Source organism: Rhodamnia argentea, chromosome 4, assembly GCF_020921035.1.
Source record: "Rhodamnia argentea isolate NSW1041297 chromosome 4, ASM2092103v1, whole genome shotgun sequence".
NCBI lineage: Eukaryota > Viridiplantae > Streptophyta > Magnoliopsida > Myrtales > Myrtaceae > Rhodamnia > Rhodamnia argentea.
Genome location: NC_063153.1, coordinates 10,038,419 through 10,056,972, shown reverse-complemented (window position 1 = coordinate 10,056,972; position 18,554 = coordinate 10,038,419). Strand labels below are relative to the sequence as shown.

The 18,554-nt window shown below is 41.3% G+C and overlaps 3 protein-coding genes and 1 non-coding gene across 12 annotated transcripts; 2 read left to right on the top strand and 2 right to left on the bottom strand.

Annotated features, from left to right (window-relative positions):
* Positions 1–220: 220 nt before the first annotated feature.
* On the bottom strand, positions 221–304 carry TRNAL-CAA. Its single transcript has one exon. It is a non-coding gene; the product is annotated as a tRNA-Leu (tRNA).
* A 144-nt stretch (positions 305–448) lies between these two features.
* Positions 449–18,512, top strand: LOC115750087 (FCS-Like Zinc finger 11-like). Of its 6 annotated transcripts, XM_048277553.1 has the most exons (5): positions 449–461; positions 16,213–16,222; positions 16,797–16,904; positions 16,935–17,839; positions 17,935–18,512. In XM_048277553.1, the coding sequence occupies exons 3-5, from the start codon at positions 16,848–16,850 to the stop codon at positions 18,080–18,082; spliced, it is 1,110 nt and encodes a 369-aa protein (XP_048133510.1). In that variant the 5' UTR covers positions 449–461; positions 16,213–16,222; positions 16,797–16,847; the 3' UTR covers positions 18,083–18,512. The 6 variants fall into 6 exon arrangements, with proteins under 6 accessions (XP_048133510.1, XP_048133509.1, XP_030543103.1 ...); XM_048277552.1 differs by lacking the exon at positions 449–461 and having other exon boundaries at positions 15,877–16,700; XM_030687241.2 differs by lacking the exon at positions 449–461 and adding an exon at positions 15,878–16,164 and having other exon boundaries at positions 16,202–16,222; positions 16,797–17,839.
* On the top strand, positions 987–9,487 carry LOC115750085 (potassium channel KAT3). Of its 2 annotated transcripts, XM_048277550.1 has the most exons (14): positions 987–1,133; positions 2,567–2,936; positions 3,237–3,452; positions 4,361–4,522; positions 4,667–4,724; positions 4,828–5,145; positions 5,754–5,993; positions 6,380–6,478; positions 6,555–6,587; positions 6,850–7,035; positions 7,369–7,446; positions 7,694–7,757; positions 8,623–8,775; positions 9,262–9,487. In XM_048277550.1, the coding sequence occupies exons 2-14, from the start codon at positions 2,758–2,760 to the stop codon at positions 9,363–9,365; spliced, it is 1,890 nt and encodes a 629-aa protein (XP_048133507.1). In that variant the 5' UTR covers positions 987–1,133; positions 2,567–2,757; the 3' UTR covers positions 9,366–9,487. The 2 variants fall into 2 exon arrangements, with proteins under 2 accessions (XP_048133507.1, XP_030543096.1); XM_030687236.2 differs by lacking the exon at positions 987–1,133 and having other exon boundaries at positions 2,421–2,936.
* Positions 5,661–11,112, bottom strand: LOC115750092. Of its 3 annotated transcripts, none has more exons than XM_048277554.1 (4): positions 10,950–11,112; positions 10,248–10,299; positions 9,600–9,751; positions 5,661–5,888 (listed from the first exon to the last, which is right to left on the bottom strand). In XM_048277554.1, the coding sequence occupies exons 1-3, from the start codon at positions 11,029–11,031 to the stop codon at positions 9,601–9,603; spliced, it is 285 nt and encodes a 94-aa protein (XP_048133511.1). In that variant the 5' UTR covers positions 11,032–11,112; the 3' UTR covers positions 5,661–5,888; position 9,600. The 3 variants fall into 3 exon arrangements, with proteins under 3 accessions (XP_048133511.1, XP_030543116.1, XP_030543114.1); XM_030687256.2 differs by lacking the exon at positions 5,661–5,888 and adding an exon at positions 7,090–7,486; XM_030687254.2 differs by lacking the exon at positions 5,661–5,888 and having other exon boundaries at positions 9,544–9,751.
* Positions 18,513–18,554: the final 42 nt, after the last annotated feature.

Genomic DNA, 18,554 nt, shown 5'->3' with positions numbered 1-18,554 from the left:
AAATTAAAATACGAGAGCGAAGAGATATGAAAAATATCCAAGGGTACCTGCAAAAAAAAAAAAAAATTGTTCACTCTCAACCAAGAATTTTTTCCGACCAACCCAAAAAAAAAAAAAAACCAAGAATTTGCTAAATGAAAATCAAGAGCCTGTTTCCTTAGAGCACGTAGGAGCAAAAGGCGAAGCTAAATTAAAAGATAAGGAACCCAAAAAATGAATTTGTCAGAAGTGGGATTTGAACCCACGCCCTCTCACGAGGACCAGAACTTGAGTCTGGCGCCTTAGACCACTCGGCCATCCTGACCGCATCTGGTTAAATTCATTGCAAAAAATTTATATAAATAATAAATGAATAATTTCTGTATAAACACTTTTCCTCTTTACTGGGCCCTGCTCAGTGACCCAGAAATGAAGCCTTTCGGGTCCACAGGATAAAAAAACAAGAAGAAGAAAGAAGCAAGGTGTTCAGGTTATGGTAAGTGCGACCTGCGGATCATTTGCTTAATCTGTATAAAGTCACGGTACAAATTCTCAGCATAGGCCCGGCTGTCGAACCGAAGAGGCCTTCAACCGAACCAACTCGCTCCGGCCGCTCGTAGGCCATTGCGCGTACGCTCCTTCCTGGTCCGATTGTCCGCTCGAGGACCGGTTTCTACCCTTAAATCCGACGACGCAAATAATCGGCAAGGCTGAGGTCCGGCAAACCGCCGGCCTTGGCATGTCACCGAATTCTCAAGGTACCGAAAGCAAAGAGGGCTGCTTTTGTCGTGACCTTAGGTAACGACATGCGGGCAAAGAGGCCACCGAACTTGGTCAACTTTCCGCAAAAGGGAAAACGAAATCTTCCCCGTCATCCGCATGGGATATTCTCAATATTATCCTCAGAGGAGTCAACTGTCTTCTTGCCAAGACAATTATTACAGACAGATATGGCAAGGAGCTCGCTCGTCTATTCTTCGAATTCCCATTGGGATCCTCTTTCCCTTTTCTGCCCATTACGAATCAAGAAACGGAGCACGCGCCCCTCTTCTTTTTTCCAAGGTCATTAGCCGCAGCCATGTCCGCACTCCACACCTTCCCGAGTCCCGCGAACAGCTTCGATCTTCTTGTCGTCGCCGCCAGCCAAACCTAAGGTGAGCGTCTTTGATTTTGGTACGGCATAGCTAGGGAGAGAAGTCGAGCCCTCTCGCCTTTTGCGCGGTGCCGGCAATAAACAAGTTTCCGGTTCGTTTGCTCTTATTAAACCCGTGTTGCTTTCAGAGTCCTCGTCACATGCTACGTCGATGTTCCGTCACATGTAAACCTTGTCTAAGGTGGATGAATGCCCTACTCGACACGACCTCCCTAAGGCTGCGAGAAAGTTTACTCCTTTCCTGTTCTCCAGTATTGACCAAAGTGTCCAACCACTAATCGGATAGGAGAAGTGGTTTTGAATTTGGTAAGCAAAGGCTGACCTTCGGACACCACTAGAGAGAGAGATAGAGAGAAGGTTGTCTTTTGCCGGGAGACGTGTCAAAAAAGTCTTAAACCTATCGCATTAGTGCCAATTCAGCCTTAAACCTTTCGTATTGATGCCAATAAAGTCCTAAACCTTTTGCATTTATGTCAATTAAGTTAATCCGACAAATTTTGGGCAAAAATCGCCGACATAGACGTTGATTGTCCTACGTGACACGGCTGGATCCGACTTTGATATTTTTTAATATTATTATAATATTTTTAGTAAATTTTTAAGCATTTTTTTGGTTTTTTTAAAAACTATGTAAAATATAAAAAAAAAATTAAAAATGTGCACGTCAACGCTAGCCGTGCCACGTAGAACAATTGATGTCCATACCAGCGACTTTCGATCAAAATTGATCGAACCGATTCAATTGGCATAAATACAAAAGATTTAGGACTAAATTGATACTAATGCAAAAGGCTCATGATTGAATTGGCATTAATGAAAGGTTTATGATTAAATTAGCAACAATGCAAAAAGTTTAGGACTTAATTAGCACCAACGCAAAAGGTTTATAATCGAATTGGCACAAATGCAATAGGTTTAGAACTTTTTTTTTACACTTTTCCCTCTTTTGCCATGTAATTCTTCTACGGGGCACAAGAATGTCAACATTAAAAAGGAATTACCCGTGCTGCTTTCAACGCGCATTATTGAATGATAGTGCTCTGGATCTAATGACCCATGCGAGTGGCACGGTATGTGGAACCCCCACTTGTGCATTTTTCCAAAGGTCTACAGCTAAGCCAAAGCCACCCCCACCACTAGCTGTAGAGAATTGGAAAAATAGATGCAGGAGAGCTTGGGAACGGCCCCGGTTTGAATCTGTTTAACACTTGTAGGAAAAACCAAACAGTAGATGTCTACGTGCATGCGATTCCACGATTCTATGTCAAAAAGGAGGTATCCGACTTTTGAAGTTCGTGACATGCTCGAGGTCAGAAATGGCCATTGAAACCTTCCTTGTAGCAGCGCTTAAATTATCATTTCCGCGGGACAATGACATTATCGTCTTTGATACTATATGGTTTTCTTGAGAAAGCTCTCTCCTACCTATCACAGGATTATTTAAATCGGCATCGTCGCCACGGATGAACAGGGAAATCTGTCGTAGCGGTGAGATGACGACGATGCGAGTCAGTTTATAAAACTAGCAAGAACGCGACCTTCGCTTTCCAAACCTCTTGCCCGTCTCTCCTGCTGCACTGAAAAGTCTCAGCAGCAGACGCAGCGAGCAAAGTGCCGCGCAAGAAATGTCGGCGTCAGACTCGAGGTCTCCGCTGCCTATGCTGTTCCGGCGGCGCTCCAGCGGCGAGATCAAGAACTTGGCGTCGGTTTCTAGCAGCCTGCTGCCGGCTTTTGGGACCGTGGTCGATGAAAACTATCTGCAGCTGAAGAAGTACGTGATCGCTCCTTACGATCATAGATATCGGTAAGTTTTCCTTCACCGGTCTGTCGGTTATCATGTCTTTTTTCTTTTCTCAGGACTCTGAGCAAATGATGCTATTGGGAGGAAAGATGGAGATGCTGGAGCCCTTTTAGGCTTTAAGATAAACGTGAATGTGCATTCGTTCGTGTTTAGGAGAAAGATCATCTAATCCAGTGCCTCGTTTTCTTTCAGAGGAAGTTCCAGATAATCTCTGAGAGAAAACCAGCTTGGCTAGGACCCTTGTAGACCGAGATTTCGGTGCGTTTGAACTGTATAAAAGCGTCTTCCTCCCTGTATGTGCAGGTTGTGGCAAACGTTTCTTGTGATATTTGTCATCTACTCGGCATGGGCATCTCCTTTCGAGCTAGCTTTCAGAAAGGCAGCAACCGGGTCTATGATGTATGTCGATCTGGTCGTCGATGGCTTTTTCGCCGTTGACATCATCCTAACGTTCTTTGTGGCCTACTTGGATAAATCGACTTATCTCCTCGTGGATGACCACACGAAGATTGCTATCAGGTGCGCATGTCCTCAACCTTTCGTATTTCAGATTAACGAGTTCATTTGCACCGTGAGGGGGTGATCGGTCCCTCATTTTTCCAAACTATTTTCAGAGTATGAGAAAGCCTTTCTTCCTAATATTGGGAATGAGATACCCAGCTAATCTCTTTAGCTGGCCTAAGCCTTGAAAGAAACGTAGAATTTATTTAATAAGCCTAGCTACGGCCTCAAGACAAAGATTGGTTGACTAACCTAGACAATTTGGCAGATTAAGACATCAAATTTGCACATTTTTCAAATAAGAGAGGGTTTCCGACAGGTCTTGTGGCTGTATCTGATAAGTTAGTACCTTTCCCCTAGTTCTTGCCGGGTTAAGCTAGAGCACCTCATTTTCGTTATTACCGTGTTTTATGTCCTAAAAACGGGTAAAACCAATACCAGAACTAAGCATGTGGCCGAATCATATATTTGAGAAGACCATCGAGTAGATGTGCAAGAGTCAACAAACTTCATTATGCTGCGAAATTAGGAAAAGGAGGACAGTCTAGCAATCAATGAGCACACCAAAAACTAAATAGATGCAAATTGTGCAAAATACCAGCAGGAATGACAACCCTAAATTCTCGCACCGTAATCGTTTGCTTGGTATCTATAACATGACAAGGTATCATGTCTAGTCTGTCGACGATGTTCAGAACACTAGAAAAGAAAAACAATTACCAATACACAGTGTCGCTGCTGCTTGTGTTATCAAGGTTAAATGGCACCAACATGTCTTTGTCCTAACTCGCATCCCAGCACTTGATTGTTTCAGACTTGTTTAGTAGCTCGGCTTTTATCCTCAGTCAAATACTAGCCCACTGACATAACCACCTAACACCAGTAGATGGATTGTACGGTTCCTCATTGAAGTTTTTCTATCCTAGGTATGTCACAGCGATTTATTTCCCCATGGATGTGGCCTCAACTCTGCCATATCAAGTAATATACAGAATTTTAACCGGAAAAATGCGCGATGGCGACATTTTCGGCTTCCTCAATTTGCTTCGACTATGGCGACTCCGGCGTGTTAGTGAACTCTTCACAAGGTACCATTAACACATATTCGTAGCCAAAATCCATTCAACTGTCATGAAATATTTTGACCTAGCAATGGACATGACTTGTATTTTAACTCCTGTCTCTGGTAAAGATTACAATTACGATGCGGTTCATCTACTTTCTGTGTTCAGGCTAGAGAAAGACACTCGCTTTAGCTACTTCTGGACAAGATATTGCAAACTAATTGGCGTAAGTATCACTACCTAGGAGGATGGGAATTTTCTTGGGTGCTACCGTCTCCTTTGTGGATATTCATATGGTCAACCTTTACTACTTGCAACTTTCCCTGCAGGTTACCCTATTCGCAGTTCATTCAGCTGGTTGTTTCTATTTCTGGCTAGCCACCCATCATAAGAAGCCAGATAACACATGGATTGGAAGTCAAGTTACTGATTTCCAGCACAGGAGTATCTGGCTGGGCTATACTTATTCCCTGTACTGGTCAATTGTTACCCTCACCACAGTCGGCTATGGAGACTTGCATGCAGTGAACACGGGGGAGAAAATATTCAATATGTTCTACATGTTATTCAACATCGGCCTCACTGCATATTTGATTGGTAACATGACAAACCTTGTAGTCCACAGTGCTGTTCGGACCTTTGCCATGGTAATTGCTCACAATCTGCATAGGATAGTATCAATTTAAGTCTTAACACCCCAAACACCAAGCAGCAGTAGCCCTTGAGAACTTCAAAAAAAGCATGAACAGAAAAAACTGCAGATATTATTCATTGCCTTTTTCATCTCTCGGTCTTCTGAAATATGCTTTTCAATGAACTTAGCCGTTCAGTGGAGTTATTAGTAAAGAAAGAATCGGATGAAAAGTGAAAGGAAAAAATTGCCCGAGGATGAAACTCAGAGAACTGCCTAAAAAAGAGATTTGTAAAGTCAGATAGTTTTCAAAAATTAATAGCTTCTTACAAGGAAAATTCCCCTCTATGACAAAAGGTCAAGAAAATGAATTGAAAAGATGGTGACCTTATTAATTTGACTGAAATACAGAAGGCTCGTTGCAGAGCTTGAGAACCATTTGCAGGGAACAAAATGCAAAAAGAAAATTGGAAGCATGAACTTGTCATGTTCCTGGATTAGTAGACATTAATTCGAAGAATATTTTGCTTGTCCTTGAAAAGGACCGGTCATCCATATTTAAATCACCCACTCACCATTACCTGCAGTACAGTTTACAATCTATACATACTGAAAACTTTGCAGAGGGATGCTATAAATGAGATATTGCGCTACGCAAGCAAGAATAGACTCCCAGAAGGTTTAAAAGAGCAAATGTTGGCCCACATGCAACTCAAGTTCAAGACAGCAGAACTACAACAAGAAGAGGTACTGGAGGACCTGCCAAAGGCAATCAGATCTGGAATTGCTCAGCACTTATTCCGTAGAACTGTAGGAAATGCCTATGTATTCAAAGGAGTCTCTGAGGACCTTATTGTTCAGCTGGTAAAGCAATTTCCTTCTTCCCACTAAGTTTGCATGGTTACTAAGTTACTGTTTGAACTAAGTTGTATATATATATAAAACAAAAATCCAGGGGGTCTTCATATCTGGACCCATCATTGAAGGACTAGACAGTGTATTTTGTCCCCTAAATTTTTATTGAAAGTTCATGAGAACCCTGTGTCAGATAATAGGAACTCTTACCATAACTGAAGGGTAAATGCAACATTATTTTCTCCTGTGTGTCTCTGTGGTTTCAATGTGGTTAAAGAGTAGGCAGGTAAACTATGCCATTGTCATTTCTTTTCAAATTAGTTGGACCACGAAATTTCATCATTTGTTTCAACAGACAATATCTTAGGATAACGGCATTGAATTTTTGACAACAGGTATCTGAAATGAAAGCAGAGTATTTTCCACCTAAGGTTGAGATCATCTTGCAAAATGAAATTCCAACAGACTTCTACATAATAGTATCTGGAGCAGTGGTAAAATCTCTCCTTTATAGTCCATATTATTCAAGTAAATCATGTGGCCAAGTCTTAACTGTATCCCGAATTGCAGGATGTTTTGACATACAAAAATGGAATGGAGCAGGTATGATCAGCAAAAGTTCATCTAGTTGGAATATCATATCCCGTTTTCACAATAGTTAATCTTTCACATGCTGAAACTCTCAAGAGATTAAATTTTGAACCCTTAATGGCAGCTTGAGCTCCAGGTGATACCAAGTAATACATTGCACATACATATCAACTATGTATATACACACCTATATATGCTAAGTTTCACCTCCTTACTCGTATACATTTTAACTTTCTACATTGTAACTTAATTTCTTAATATGACTTCATCGCAGCCTCTGACAAAATTAGGCCCGTCTGAAATGGTGGGAGAGATTGGGGTAATTTTTAATATCCCTCAACCATTTACAGTGAGGACAAAAAGGCTCTCTCAAGTCATCCGGATTAGCCATCACCACTTCAAGCAACTGGTGCAGCCGCATAGCAAAGACGCGAAGATAATTATTACCAACTTTGCTCAGGTTCACAAAAATGTTTCTACTTTCACTTTCACTTGACTAATCTGAAGTGAAGTAACAGATAAAAAATTGTAAAAAGTTAATAAAAAGAAAGGGCTGTCAGAAAATTTTGAGATTGAAGCATGCCATAAGAGTTAAATATTATTGGTAAATAGAAGAGGAAGAATTTCCACCTCAGATTTCGCTGAATTACAGTTGATATCAGAACTTTTCTTCAGTTAAACTAAACCTATATTTGTTTACAGTTTGTCGACTATCCTGATGGCTTTCTTCCTTATCATTATATAGAAATCACTAATGTGTATATCAATTTTTTTTTTCCATTTTCGTAATCAGTATCTGAAAGGCCTGAAACCAGAAGTGCTAGAAGAAATAGAATCTCTGACAGAATCTTTGGGGGATTTGAATATAGAGGTATATCTCCTGAACTGAGCCGCTAAACTGGCTTTCCTTCCTGTCCATAGTTGGGTATTTTAGTTGATAGATTTAGTTTCCACGATGAAATTCAAAGTCCACTTAAGCAGGTAGAAGTAGTCAACACAAGCAATACATGTAAAGAACATTGGTAATTTATTAGCATTATGATGTAAATCAGCAGATAACGAGAAAAACAGGGGTTGTGATGATTGATATTCTCATTAATTTTTCTCTTCTTTGGCAGCATATATTATCAAATGAAGAACTTGAGAATGCTGCCAATGGTTATGGAGATGCAAATGCAAATGGTAGCTTTTCTCACCCAAGACAATAATGTCAGCATCATGCCATCCGGAAATAGCGACAATTCACCATGTCTCAGAACCAAACTTTAGAAGTACCAACTTCCTGCTGTGGCAGGGCTAACTCAAGTCCCGGTTCAATATATTCCTTCTTTAACATTAACGAAATTGTTGAATCCCCACTAGAAAAGCATCTTAATGTGAAAAAACGCGGTACAATAAACCCAAGTCCCTATAACTGCAAGTGACTTTTAGGGCTTTGGTGATCAAGAAGAACAGATAGATTAGTAATATTTAACTCAGAGCCTACATTCTACATCCATTCACCATGGGTTGATATAAGTTTCATAGATACAGTTACATTTTCACGGTGTCGACATTAAGCAAGACAGTTGCATCTTCTCTCTCGTAACTTAATTTTCTGCAAGTTGCTAACGACTATGATTTCAATCTTCACAGCATCACTAGTTTTCTTGTGTAATTGAATCTGACCTTTTATGAGTCCAAGTGTGTTTTCTGTCAAATAGTTGGCATCTGAGGGCAACCCCATCCGTGGTGGCTTCATTAAAGTGATATATTTAAGTTCAGGGTGTTAGCCTGAAGAAAATTTGGCTACCAAGATCTTTTTCAGGAGCCAATATTCTTTTCTAATCGGTTTTTTTATCGGGCCGTGTCGCTAAAACAATCGTTACTCTTACTCTCTACTTCCATTTCTATGCTAAATAAACTTATCTGCACATTCAAGACATATTGACACATCACATCAGTGAGTTAGTCCAAGCCTCGGTAATAATTTTGACAACGTCACAGGAAGAACCACTTCCTTTATATTTATTATCCTGTCAGAAGATCTTATGCGTGCATTTCGCAGAAGCACCGCCACCCTCCACTACTTTACCAAGCACATTTCCGGTAAGGGTAATTATACATGACCATCATCCCAGTGAAAGTACATTGGAAGGCAACACGACCGGGAAACTGATACATCTACCCAACTCCATAGAGGACCTTCTCAAAATAGCAGGTATTATGGACATAGTCTCCTATTTTTATCAAAGATCGAGTCATTTCCATGTAATGCCAAGCATAGGGTTCCCCAGATAATTAAGCAACAGCAAAGGAGGACATAAATATGCAAATTTTGTTGAAATAATAGTTTTCAACACAGAGCCATCAACCTGGTACAATGAATTAAATTGCTCAAATCATAATCACAAGAGCCTGTATACTTTAGGTTTCAAATGCACACCCATGCCCATATATACTCATGAAAAGCACAAGTACACATCCCCACACACGTGCTTGCGCAAAGGATGATCACTAACGATGTGCTGCCAGCTGCTGTAAGGGTGACTTTGAGTACTATCAGTCTTTGCTCAGTAGTACACAGAGTCAAACTGTGTGATTGTCACATAGGATCAACTTTCTCTTTACACCCTTTGAGTTCTAAATGCCTCCCTTTACAACAAATTTGACATAGTATTTTTTTCACTTAATTTGGTGGGTGCAGAGAAAAAGTTCAACAAGAGAGGAAGCACAATTCTCATGGCTGATGGTGCAAAAGTGGAAGAATTCAATGCCTTGAGAGAGAATGACCATTTGTACATATTTTAGATTCGAACGCAGATGACCATTAAATAGTTTGAGCATTTCTTTTTTTGTTAAACAATCGTTATGGATAGCAAAGAATGGAAATATGAAATAGTTATTTAAATGCTTGCTAGTTCTTTCCACAAGTGAATGCAATGATGAGTTCCATCTCTTTCCAAACTACCCAGAAAAGCTTAGTATATGCTTGTGCTTCATATTAGAGCCAAAAAAAAAAGCAAATACAGTTTTCAAGCTTGCCTTAGTTTCCAACATTCAGCATGTCGATAACAGCATAAGCAGCCCTTTGGAATTGCTTCTTCTCTTCCTCCAGATCTTTCTTCCTCTCAAGAGCAGAATTCCTGCACTTCTCTATATCCTTAATAATTCCAGCACTACTTTGATCAGCTTCACTACACAATAGTCATCATATAACTATTAGACGAGATAATCTACATGTCTGATTAGTCAGATATATGATTTTGTGTAAAAGATGGATGAATGTCCATAGTGAAAGCAATCTTCAGTTTAACGAGGGATACCAAACACGTGATGGAAATCACTCTTTAGGGAAACAAATGTCAATGACGTAGTACACAACAGACATCGCGCATCAGTATTGATTTCTGAGTCTTCCGCAAAGTGATCAAACTCCGATACAAAGAAAAGTGCGAAAATATGTTGATCATCGTAAAATCAAAATCCCAAAAGGCCATAGCACACAAGGGGAAGTAATATTGGGCCATCTAAACTGATTCACAAAGCTTTTCTTGAGAAATGTCATCACACCAATTCATAACAAAAATCAACACGGGCCACTCCTGTGAATTGAATGCCAATCGTGATCAAGAGGAGCCGAAGTCTCAGCATCATAGATAGAAGCAATGCGAAAGGAACACCTAAACTCACTTTATCATCTTCAGCATGTTTTCCATTGCCGCCTGCGCCTGTTGAGACATATCTGCAGCCGTGATGCAACAGTCATCAAGTAAATTACTTTTACCGGTTGCCAAAACCAAAGAACACCAGATGTCGTCACGAGGCAATCCAACATACATCATGCCATTCTTATTATCGCAACAAATTGCGCACGAGTAAATTTTCGAGCCTTGGGTGAGATGATACACAAAAGGGAAGTCTATACAAGACACATCTTAGCATGCTCAGTCAAATGTAGCTACGGAAATTGCAACCTTAACTTCGTCCTGTGGACAATCTATCATCCAATTACATATTGCGCGATTAGCCAGAACCATTTCAGTTCACGACACAATGAGCGCATACCGGTCAACAGAACCAGCGAGTGAGAACACGAACCGGCTACAGCATCGGTTACTGAACCTAGAGCGTGCCTAGATGTCCATCTGACTATTTTCGTACATATTGGAGAATCAAACGCAGTCCGATTACGTCCGATGCAACTGCACGGAACAGATTGACGACGCAGGACATCACTAGCGAAACGATAGCGCGAACCGGTAATCAACCGACCACCGCATTTTCCAAAACACAGCGAATGCTCGTCAAAACTCATCGGGGACAAAAGCGAGAATCAAAATCGCACGCGAGGGACGCGAGCTGGAGCATAGAGAAGGAAAGAGGCGTAAGAACCGTATACGAGGGACGCGAGCTGCGATTCGGCTTCCGGAGGAGGAAGCTGAGCGGTCTCCGTGCGAGACGGTGAAGTCGCCATGGATTTTGAAGTTTTCTGTCTGCGTGTGAGGCGAGAGAGTCGTGGCCTTGCGGGTGACCTGAATGTCTGCCGCGAGTTTTTCCGCCGAGGCTGGGCGGGAATCAGGTGAAGTCACCCACCCGCACGCACGCACGCACGCACGCACGCGCTGGTGTGAGCGAGTCCTTGCGTTGCGAAAATCGCGGGCCCACAGCTACACGAGCAGCACCTTCTTCTTTGGATGGAAGTCACGGGGCAACGAGCGGAAGACCTCTTCAACCCGATCAACTTTTGCATCAGCGATCAGCACAGGCGCAATCTCTCCAATTCATCTGGCGCTATGCGCCATCGGGTCCGATGACAATCTCGCCGCGCTTGTCCGGGCGAGGCCTATTCCGGGCCAGGCTAGTTTCGCGTCCACCAGAACCAGCACCGGCCCACGTCATGTTCGGCCCGATCCTCAATAACTTCGGCATTACAACAGAAATCCAAAATTGAGCTCGTCAAAATACTCAGTTGAACCTACCTTTAATAAAAAATTTAAGTCAATAAATTATGAGCCAACTAAATATATTAACCGCTTTACACTACATCGATTTTTCGACGTGGGACTTATTTAACATGACATCATTTCATGAGAACGTTTCCATTTTCGAGATGCATAGCAAGTACGGCGGACAACGTCGTTTTCATGCCAATTCGGGTCGGGTCGGGACGAAGTGGACCCAAAGTCCGAAACAGAGCCCATCGGACACTGCTAGGCCGAAGCACGAGACGATATAACCTTCTTTTCCCTCCTTTCTTCTCCAAACCCAACAATTGCAAAAGTCGCATCAGAAAGCCCAACCAAAATTAGGGCAAAAAAAGTTATTTAAATATCAGGACCAAAAAATTCCCATATTAGCTATAGCCTATAATAATAAGCTCACGCGCGACGATTCTTAAGTGATTCCAATTCGTCGTATCGATAGTAATGTATATTAAGTAACCAAAGTATGGCCCGTGTCGATGAACAACGGCGGTGGCAGATGGGTTGTTCATATCATGCCGTAAGAGAACTCCACTGTCGAGTCGATGATTATATCAAACATTAAATTTATGGGTCCGTTTGTTTGAAAGAAAATTGTTTTTTTCAAAAAGTTATCGTCCAACTCTCTCGGTATTTGGATGACGGAAGCTAACCGATCTATGTAAAACGTTTGCCGTGAACTGAAAACGACAAGCTTAGGTTGCGCGAAAAACGACCTTCCTCTTTTGTGAGAAGGATATCGTCTTCCCTAAATCACCAAACAAACGAAATCTAATCATTTTCCTTAAAAATGATTTTCAAGAAAAATATTTTCTCTTTATTATAAAGATTTCGGTAAAAACAAACGCTAATTATCGTGTACGAGGCTAATCGCTCCCTAATGTCGAGAAAATTAAAATTTTCTAATCCTAGGGTGTATCAAAAATTCCCCCGCACGCACGCAGCACACGGTGGGAATATATCGGTACTTGTGGAGGATCGAATGCAGAGCTTGGAAAATAAAGAAAGTTAGAAGGAACAATTATTATTATTATTATTATTTTTCTAATCCTGGAATCGTCAAATTTCGATTATTTTCACGTGAGATTAGTACGATGTAATGAAGTTGTCATTTACTCGGCGTCTTTACCTGCGACCAGCAGTGCTCTTGAGGGCTTCACCGATCTCCACCTCTTTGATTTACTGCTTATTTAAACCTGAAGTGGTCCCATAAGACGCAGAAAATAAAAAAGATTTGCAAAACGTTTTGAGTTTGTAAATGAAAGAATTACCGGCCTACCCAATGTTGGCTTTGAGCATATTTAGAGTGCTACCTAATAGATAATGGATTTTTTTTTCCCTTAACTTTACCATCGCCAGACTATCTAAATTTCGATTTTACCCTCACCAGCTATCTGGTACTTACTCACCCAGCATTGGTCGACGTCAACATCGAGCTCGAAGCCAAATCTGACATCGACAAGCCAGATTTAGCACGGGCAGCCCTCGCCTACGGTCGTGGCATCGCAACGCCCGAGTTAGGTTGCTTGATCTGTCAGCCCTCGAGGTGCACGGTTTTTTCAAATGCTTTCTCAACCGCAGCCTCAAGTCGAAGATGCACTTTTCAACATTTTCTTTCTGACGAATCAAGGAAAAAAAAATCGAACAAAAAAAAAATCAGGAAAAAAAATCTGATAATAATCTCTTTCGATTTTTTTTTTATGCCAAGAAGTCCCTGTCTGTCCTTTTTTTAGGGGGGGCGGCTGAGGAGCATGGACCTCTTTTGGTTTTTTCAGGTACAGGCCAAAATACTTGCCTTGCAATTCAAAATTACGGAAGCGGGGAAGAAAGAGGACCGTCGATTGCTGGTCCCACATTACTGGAATCATTTCATATCCTACCGTCAGATTACTCGCAGCACAGCCAGAAAACGACAAAAGAAGGACGGACCAATCACCACTGTCGGTGCTGCAGTGCAGAAACTTGGGCTCCAAGTCCAACCATCCCGTTGGGCTCGGCTTTACTAGAGAAGCTCAAAAATAAAAATTTAACCAGCTAAGGAGAAAAAAAATAGAGTTTACTAAAATTAGTTAACAAATTAATTCAGAAAATAATGGGTCGGATGGACACTGGGCACGTCCTTAAAAGGTTTAGCAGAAAGCTAGAAGCCTCAGCTTTCGTAACACTTTCTCGTATTTCTCTCCTACCAGAGAAAGAAAGAATAATTTGGTCGGAATTTGGGGGGAGGGGGGCCTTGAGGGCCGACATCGGACCGCCATAAAATAATTTTCGAAGTTCCTAGCCTGCTTCGCTGGGAGACAGGCGAAACTAACCTCGAGTTGCAATGATCTTCGGGACTTCGTAATCACAAAGCCTAAAGAGAGTCATATGTTAGTTTGCTATTGATTAATTGAATATTGCTCATTTGCTTAAAGATTTGTTTATAAAACGACATGGTATACTAATTTTGTAGATCAATCTTTATGAATTTAGCATTGTCCTCGATTTTTTTTTTTTACTTTTGCTCGGCATAGCATTATTCTTATGATTATTTTGACGGGATTGTTTTTTTTTTTCCCCGAGTTTAGAGATCAGTCGATACTTTATACCATTTTACGTATTGTACTAAATTCATTGTCTCGGAAAACAACAAGACTAGAGGATCTTCACATGGGTTTTACTCTATTTTTACCTAACTTGGTTTGTTCTCGAAAGGTTGCAATAAAATGAGATCACATCTCAAGATTCGCACCTTCTTACAGACTTTACGAAGCCCCATAGAATTAAAATTCGATTTGAGCGAATCTAAACTAGCAAATTCGCACCCATTCAAACGAAATAGTCCCATGAGATTTTTGGCATTTTTCTTTTTTCCAAGCTTTTTAATCAATTCGAGGCTTACGAATTTTCACAGGTCCTTCGATGAGAGCTCGCCAAAAGGAAAAGGTCGGGAAATGATTAAAGAGGATCCCATTAGCTGATTTCGTGGGGTCCAATTTGGTTGTTGTTATGGCACTTTTGCTTGTCGATTGCATTGACGCGATCCAGCAAACCTCCCATTTGCTCCCTCTAAGGAAGCAATGAATGGACTCGAAAGATTTCATTAAAACGTGTAGGGTTAACATATCGATCGCTTTTGTATTACGAGCAATTGGTATTTTACGAAATAATAAAGTATACTTAACAAGTGTCTCGAAGCACTCGCTAACGATACCCTTTTAAGTTAAAAAAAAAAGTGGGCAAAATGAACGAAGCTACGATCAAATGTAGGTATTTAAAATGCGATTCATCCCCGATCCTGACCTGGATTGCTTTGGTGCCTTTGCTCGAATTGATCTCTTTAATTCGACTAGTGATTTGCGAAATTCGGATTCGGATGTGAGAACAGAAAGGTCAGATAGGCAATCGAGACGGGGCGTGCTAATTGGACGTGGTGAAGAAATATGGCGCCCATGGCTACTGAGTCTTATCAACTAAAGTTCTCCTCGAAAACCAAAGAGAAAAAATGAAAAGGAAAATTAGGGGGCCACATGTAGAAAATTCAAAGGAAAAGTGGGGTCAAAATGGAATTGTAACTTTAAATACAAAAAAGCTGGTGAACATAAAGAATTGCAAAAAAAAAAAAAAAAAAGACATTTTAATGCTAGGCAAATATTAATTTTTTTTTATTTATCCTATCTCTAACTCTCCTTTTTTTCTGACATTTACCGTGACACTAACGTCCCCGTCTCTCAACCCATTTACTAGCAATGCCGCATTGCCTATTATCGGAATATTTTTGAAATAGCAAAATCGAAAGGAATTGAAAAGTTCAGTCGAATCGGTGAGATCGATAAACATAATCACATCAAATAACACGGGGATTTTAAGGAGATAATAATCCCACGATTCCGATGTCAAAGGGAGCGCGTCATCAAGAAAATTTCTGATAATTTCAGATGATTTGGGTTTCGAATATGATTAAATAAAAACCAACCACTCTTTTTTTTATATCTGATCTTGCTTTAAATAAATATTTTCTTTTCTTCTGGGACTTCTGTTTAAATATCATTTGATCGCAGGTTTCAAGACTTTTGTGGGGGTGAAATCTCACCCGATACGACCAGTGATAACTATCCCTCCTGAAATTTTGATCAGCATTTTGTAGATTTAAACAAAAATTTAGTTTTTTTTTTTCTTCAACGCTGCTAATGAAAAACTCTCTGGTTAGGAGGCGATGGCGACAGCCTGACAGAAACGAGAAAAGAGAGAAAAGCGTGAAAAACTGCGGAAATTTTTCCTTTGGACGAATACCATCACTTTACTGTGTATTTATGGTCTTTCCCCCCATCGTACGGTACACAACAAGAGAGAGAGGGAGGGAGGGAGAGAGAGAGACTCGTGCGAAGTACAGACTACAAAGAGAAGAGAGAGGCTAAGGAGCTTGTGGGTACTACTGTGAGTGACTGAAGAGTGCACCAGAAGCTCGTCGAAGCTCTGATTTTGAGGCATATTTGAGAGAGATAGAGAGTGAGAGAAGGGAGAGAGAGAGGAGTGTTGTGCAAGCATCACGCATACATAGAAAGTGGCCTGGCCGTCATCAATTCACCCATTTCAGCTTTGCATTGAGGGTCTCTTCCCAGGGGAAAACGCTAGAAAACAGCACAGTCGCTTTGAAGTTTCCAGAAACAGAGAAATAGATAGCGAGAAGAAAGAACAACACCAGTGAGTTCATTTTGATTCTTCCATCCCCCTCCGGACCCTTTTTCTTCTTTTGAGTCGATTCTGTGGCTCACCGACTCGCTTTTTCTTGACTCTGATGATGCAAATTTTTAAGCTTTTGCTCTTTGTCTTATCTTTCTGGGTCTATTCGCTGTCGCGGGTTAAGGAGAATATAAGTTAAAAATCACCGCACGTCATTTTTTTCTCGGCTTTCACAAACCCTGTTTCTCGACTCATCGGAGGTGCCATTTGCGTTCTTGCGGGGTCGTGTGAGCATTTCAAAGTTTGCTCCTTTTTCTGATTGTTATAAGGATCGTTGACACGATCGGGTGCTTTTGATATTTATGGGAAGCGAGTGGGAACGACAGTGAGGCGATGAATGATTATCTCATCGTGCATTCGCAGGCCGTGCTTGTTTGCATCTGCAGAAATTTTAATTTTGTAATTGAACTTGATGAATCGTTGATCGCTTTTGTTCTGGGTAATGCAGATTACAAATGGATTGAGGATTTTTTAGAATACCCATGTCACTGTTCATCCTTGAGTTGTTTCTTGAGAATTTGTTCACCTGATGCAGGTAAGCTGCTTGCTTCTGTTCTTGGAAGGAAGCTTTTGAGATCTTGACACAATGCTGGTGAAGAGGACTGGGTCGGTGCAGAAAGAAGTGGGTCAAATGACGAAATCGGATTCTAATTTACATTCCAATTCGCAATCCGATCTTAGAAGGCAGAATTGTAGGAGCAATTCCCTTTTCAGCATCCCTGGTCTCTATGCGGGTTTTAATCCGCAGGGCTTAGCGGATGCTGATTCGGTTAGAAGCCCTACATCTCCTCTTGATTTTATGCTGTTCCCATATCTGACTAACCCAGTTAGGTCCCCTCGATTGCCTTGTGTTGGGCAGCCAAAGAGTTGGGATTGTAGAAAAGTAGGCTTAAGCATTGTAGATTCGCTTGATGACAATGGAAACTTATCTGGCCGGGCTCTCCAGTCAGCTCATACTGGAAAAATAGTTTTTGGACCTAATATCGGGGTTAAGAATCATAATTTTGAGACCAATATCAGTTCCATCGAGTCACCAAAATCCCTGCCTAAAGATTACACATTCTCTCGTTATGCCCGTGCCAAATCTCCTCTCCACTCAAGCAGCAACAACGTTGTTTTTGAAATTGCAGATGGCCCTGTAGGACCTGACCCTTTGGGCAAAGTCCGGTCTAGCTCATTTGATTCTTGCACGATAATGATTTATCGTCCTCAATTGATTAGAGAAAGTCCAAAATGGAGTAAGGTTTCGGGTGCTAGTCTGACTTCCATCCCTCTGTCTATTGATCCTGGCAGTGGGTTCGCTGATTCTCTTTCGGCGAGCGAGATAGAACTGTCTGAGGATTATACTTGTGTGATTTCACATGGTCCTGATTCTAAAACCACTCACATTTACGGTGACTGCATTTTAGAATGTCACCCGAATGAGTTGAACAATTTTGTCAGGGAGATAGAGGAAGACACATTGCCTCGAGCGAAAAACTCAGAAACTCCTGCTTTGTATTCTCATGATGACTTCTTGAGCTTCTGTCATGCATGCAAGAAGCCATTGCCAGAGGGCGAAGATATCTACATATACAGGTTTGTATAAACTGCACTTCCTCTCGTGGCCTCACTATAGTTCTACTGTACCTATGCTTGCTTATTATGTGTGCCTTGATTTTGACTTCTTGCAGAGGCGAGAAAGCATTCTGCAGTGTGGAATGTCGTTCAAAGGAGATTTTGTCCGACGAGATTGAGGAAGCTGTGGATGATTATGATAAGTCGCCGAAGTCCAAAAGCGGAGATGGGCTTTTTCAAAGTGGCTCTTTTCTCCCTTCATAGTAACCATTCATGTCGTCCCCGTGGCCACCATGCCCATGATTGCCGGAACAAATACTGAGGTAGATGCCCCAGATCGTCCGTTTACAAAAGAGCTGTTTTTGTGTGCATCAGTTAGCAGCCATGGATGATCAATTTTGTACATTTCTCTCTTCACCGAAAGGGATTCAGCTTTCATGGTCTCGGTGGTGGCAACTATCTGCTACAGCTTTTTTTGGCTTTTTGGAAGAGACATGACCGTATTATATGCCGTTATAACTCATACTATATCGCATAATCATTTTGCATTTGAAATGGGTGTTAGCTGATTTTTATGGCTCCCCATCCCCATCTATATCCCCTACATTTTTTCTTCCGGGGTAAACTTTTGCTGTAATAGCAGCCGACTAAACGTGCTTTTTGATAATAGTATCAAGTTGCTGTTCTAAGATCATGTCCTCTAAACTCCTGGTCTTGGCTGGTGTCGATTACTGTC

What these genes read in the sequence shown, in the direction of transcription:
- LOC115750085 (XM_048277550.1), top strand. Translation starts at nt 2,758, where the DNA reads ATGTCGGCGTCAGACTCGAGGTCTCCGCTGCCTATGCTGTTCCGGCGG. An exon ending in CACACGAAGATTGCTATCAG is followed by an intron (nt 3,453 to 4,360) that starts GTGCGCATGTCC and finishes TTTCTATCCTAG; the next exon opens with GTATGTCACAGCGATTTATT. An exon ending in ACAAAAATGGAATGGAGCAG is followed by an intron (nt 6,588 to 6,849) that starts GTATGATCAGCA and finishes ACTTCATCGCAG; the next exon opens with CCTCTGACAAAATTAGGCCC.
- LOC115750092 (XM_048277554.1), bottom strand. Translation starts at nt 11,031, where the DNA reads ATGGCGACTTCACCGTCTCGCACGGAGACCGCTCAGCTTCCTCCTCCG. An exon ending in GCTCGCGTCCCTCGTATACG is followed by an intron (nt 10,300 to 10,949) that starts GTTCTTACGCCT and finishes TCACGGCTGCAG; the next exon opens with ATATGTCTCAACAGGCGCAG. An exon ending in AACATGCTGAAGATGATAAA is followed by an intron (nt 9,752 to 10,247) that starts GTGAGTTTAGGT and finishes ACTATTGTGTAG; the next exon opens with TGAAGCTGATCAAAGTAGTG.
- LOC115750087 (XM_030687243.2), top strand. Translation starts at nt 16,848, where the DNA reads ATGCTGGTGAAGAGGACTGGGTCGGTGCAGAAAGAAGTGGGTCAAATG. An exon ending in GAAGATATCTACATATACAG is followed by an intron (nt 17,840 to 17,934) that starts GTTTGTATAAAC and finishes GACTTCTTGCAG; the next exon opens with AGGCGAGAAAGCATTCTGCA.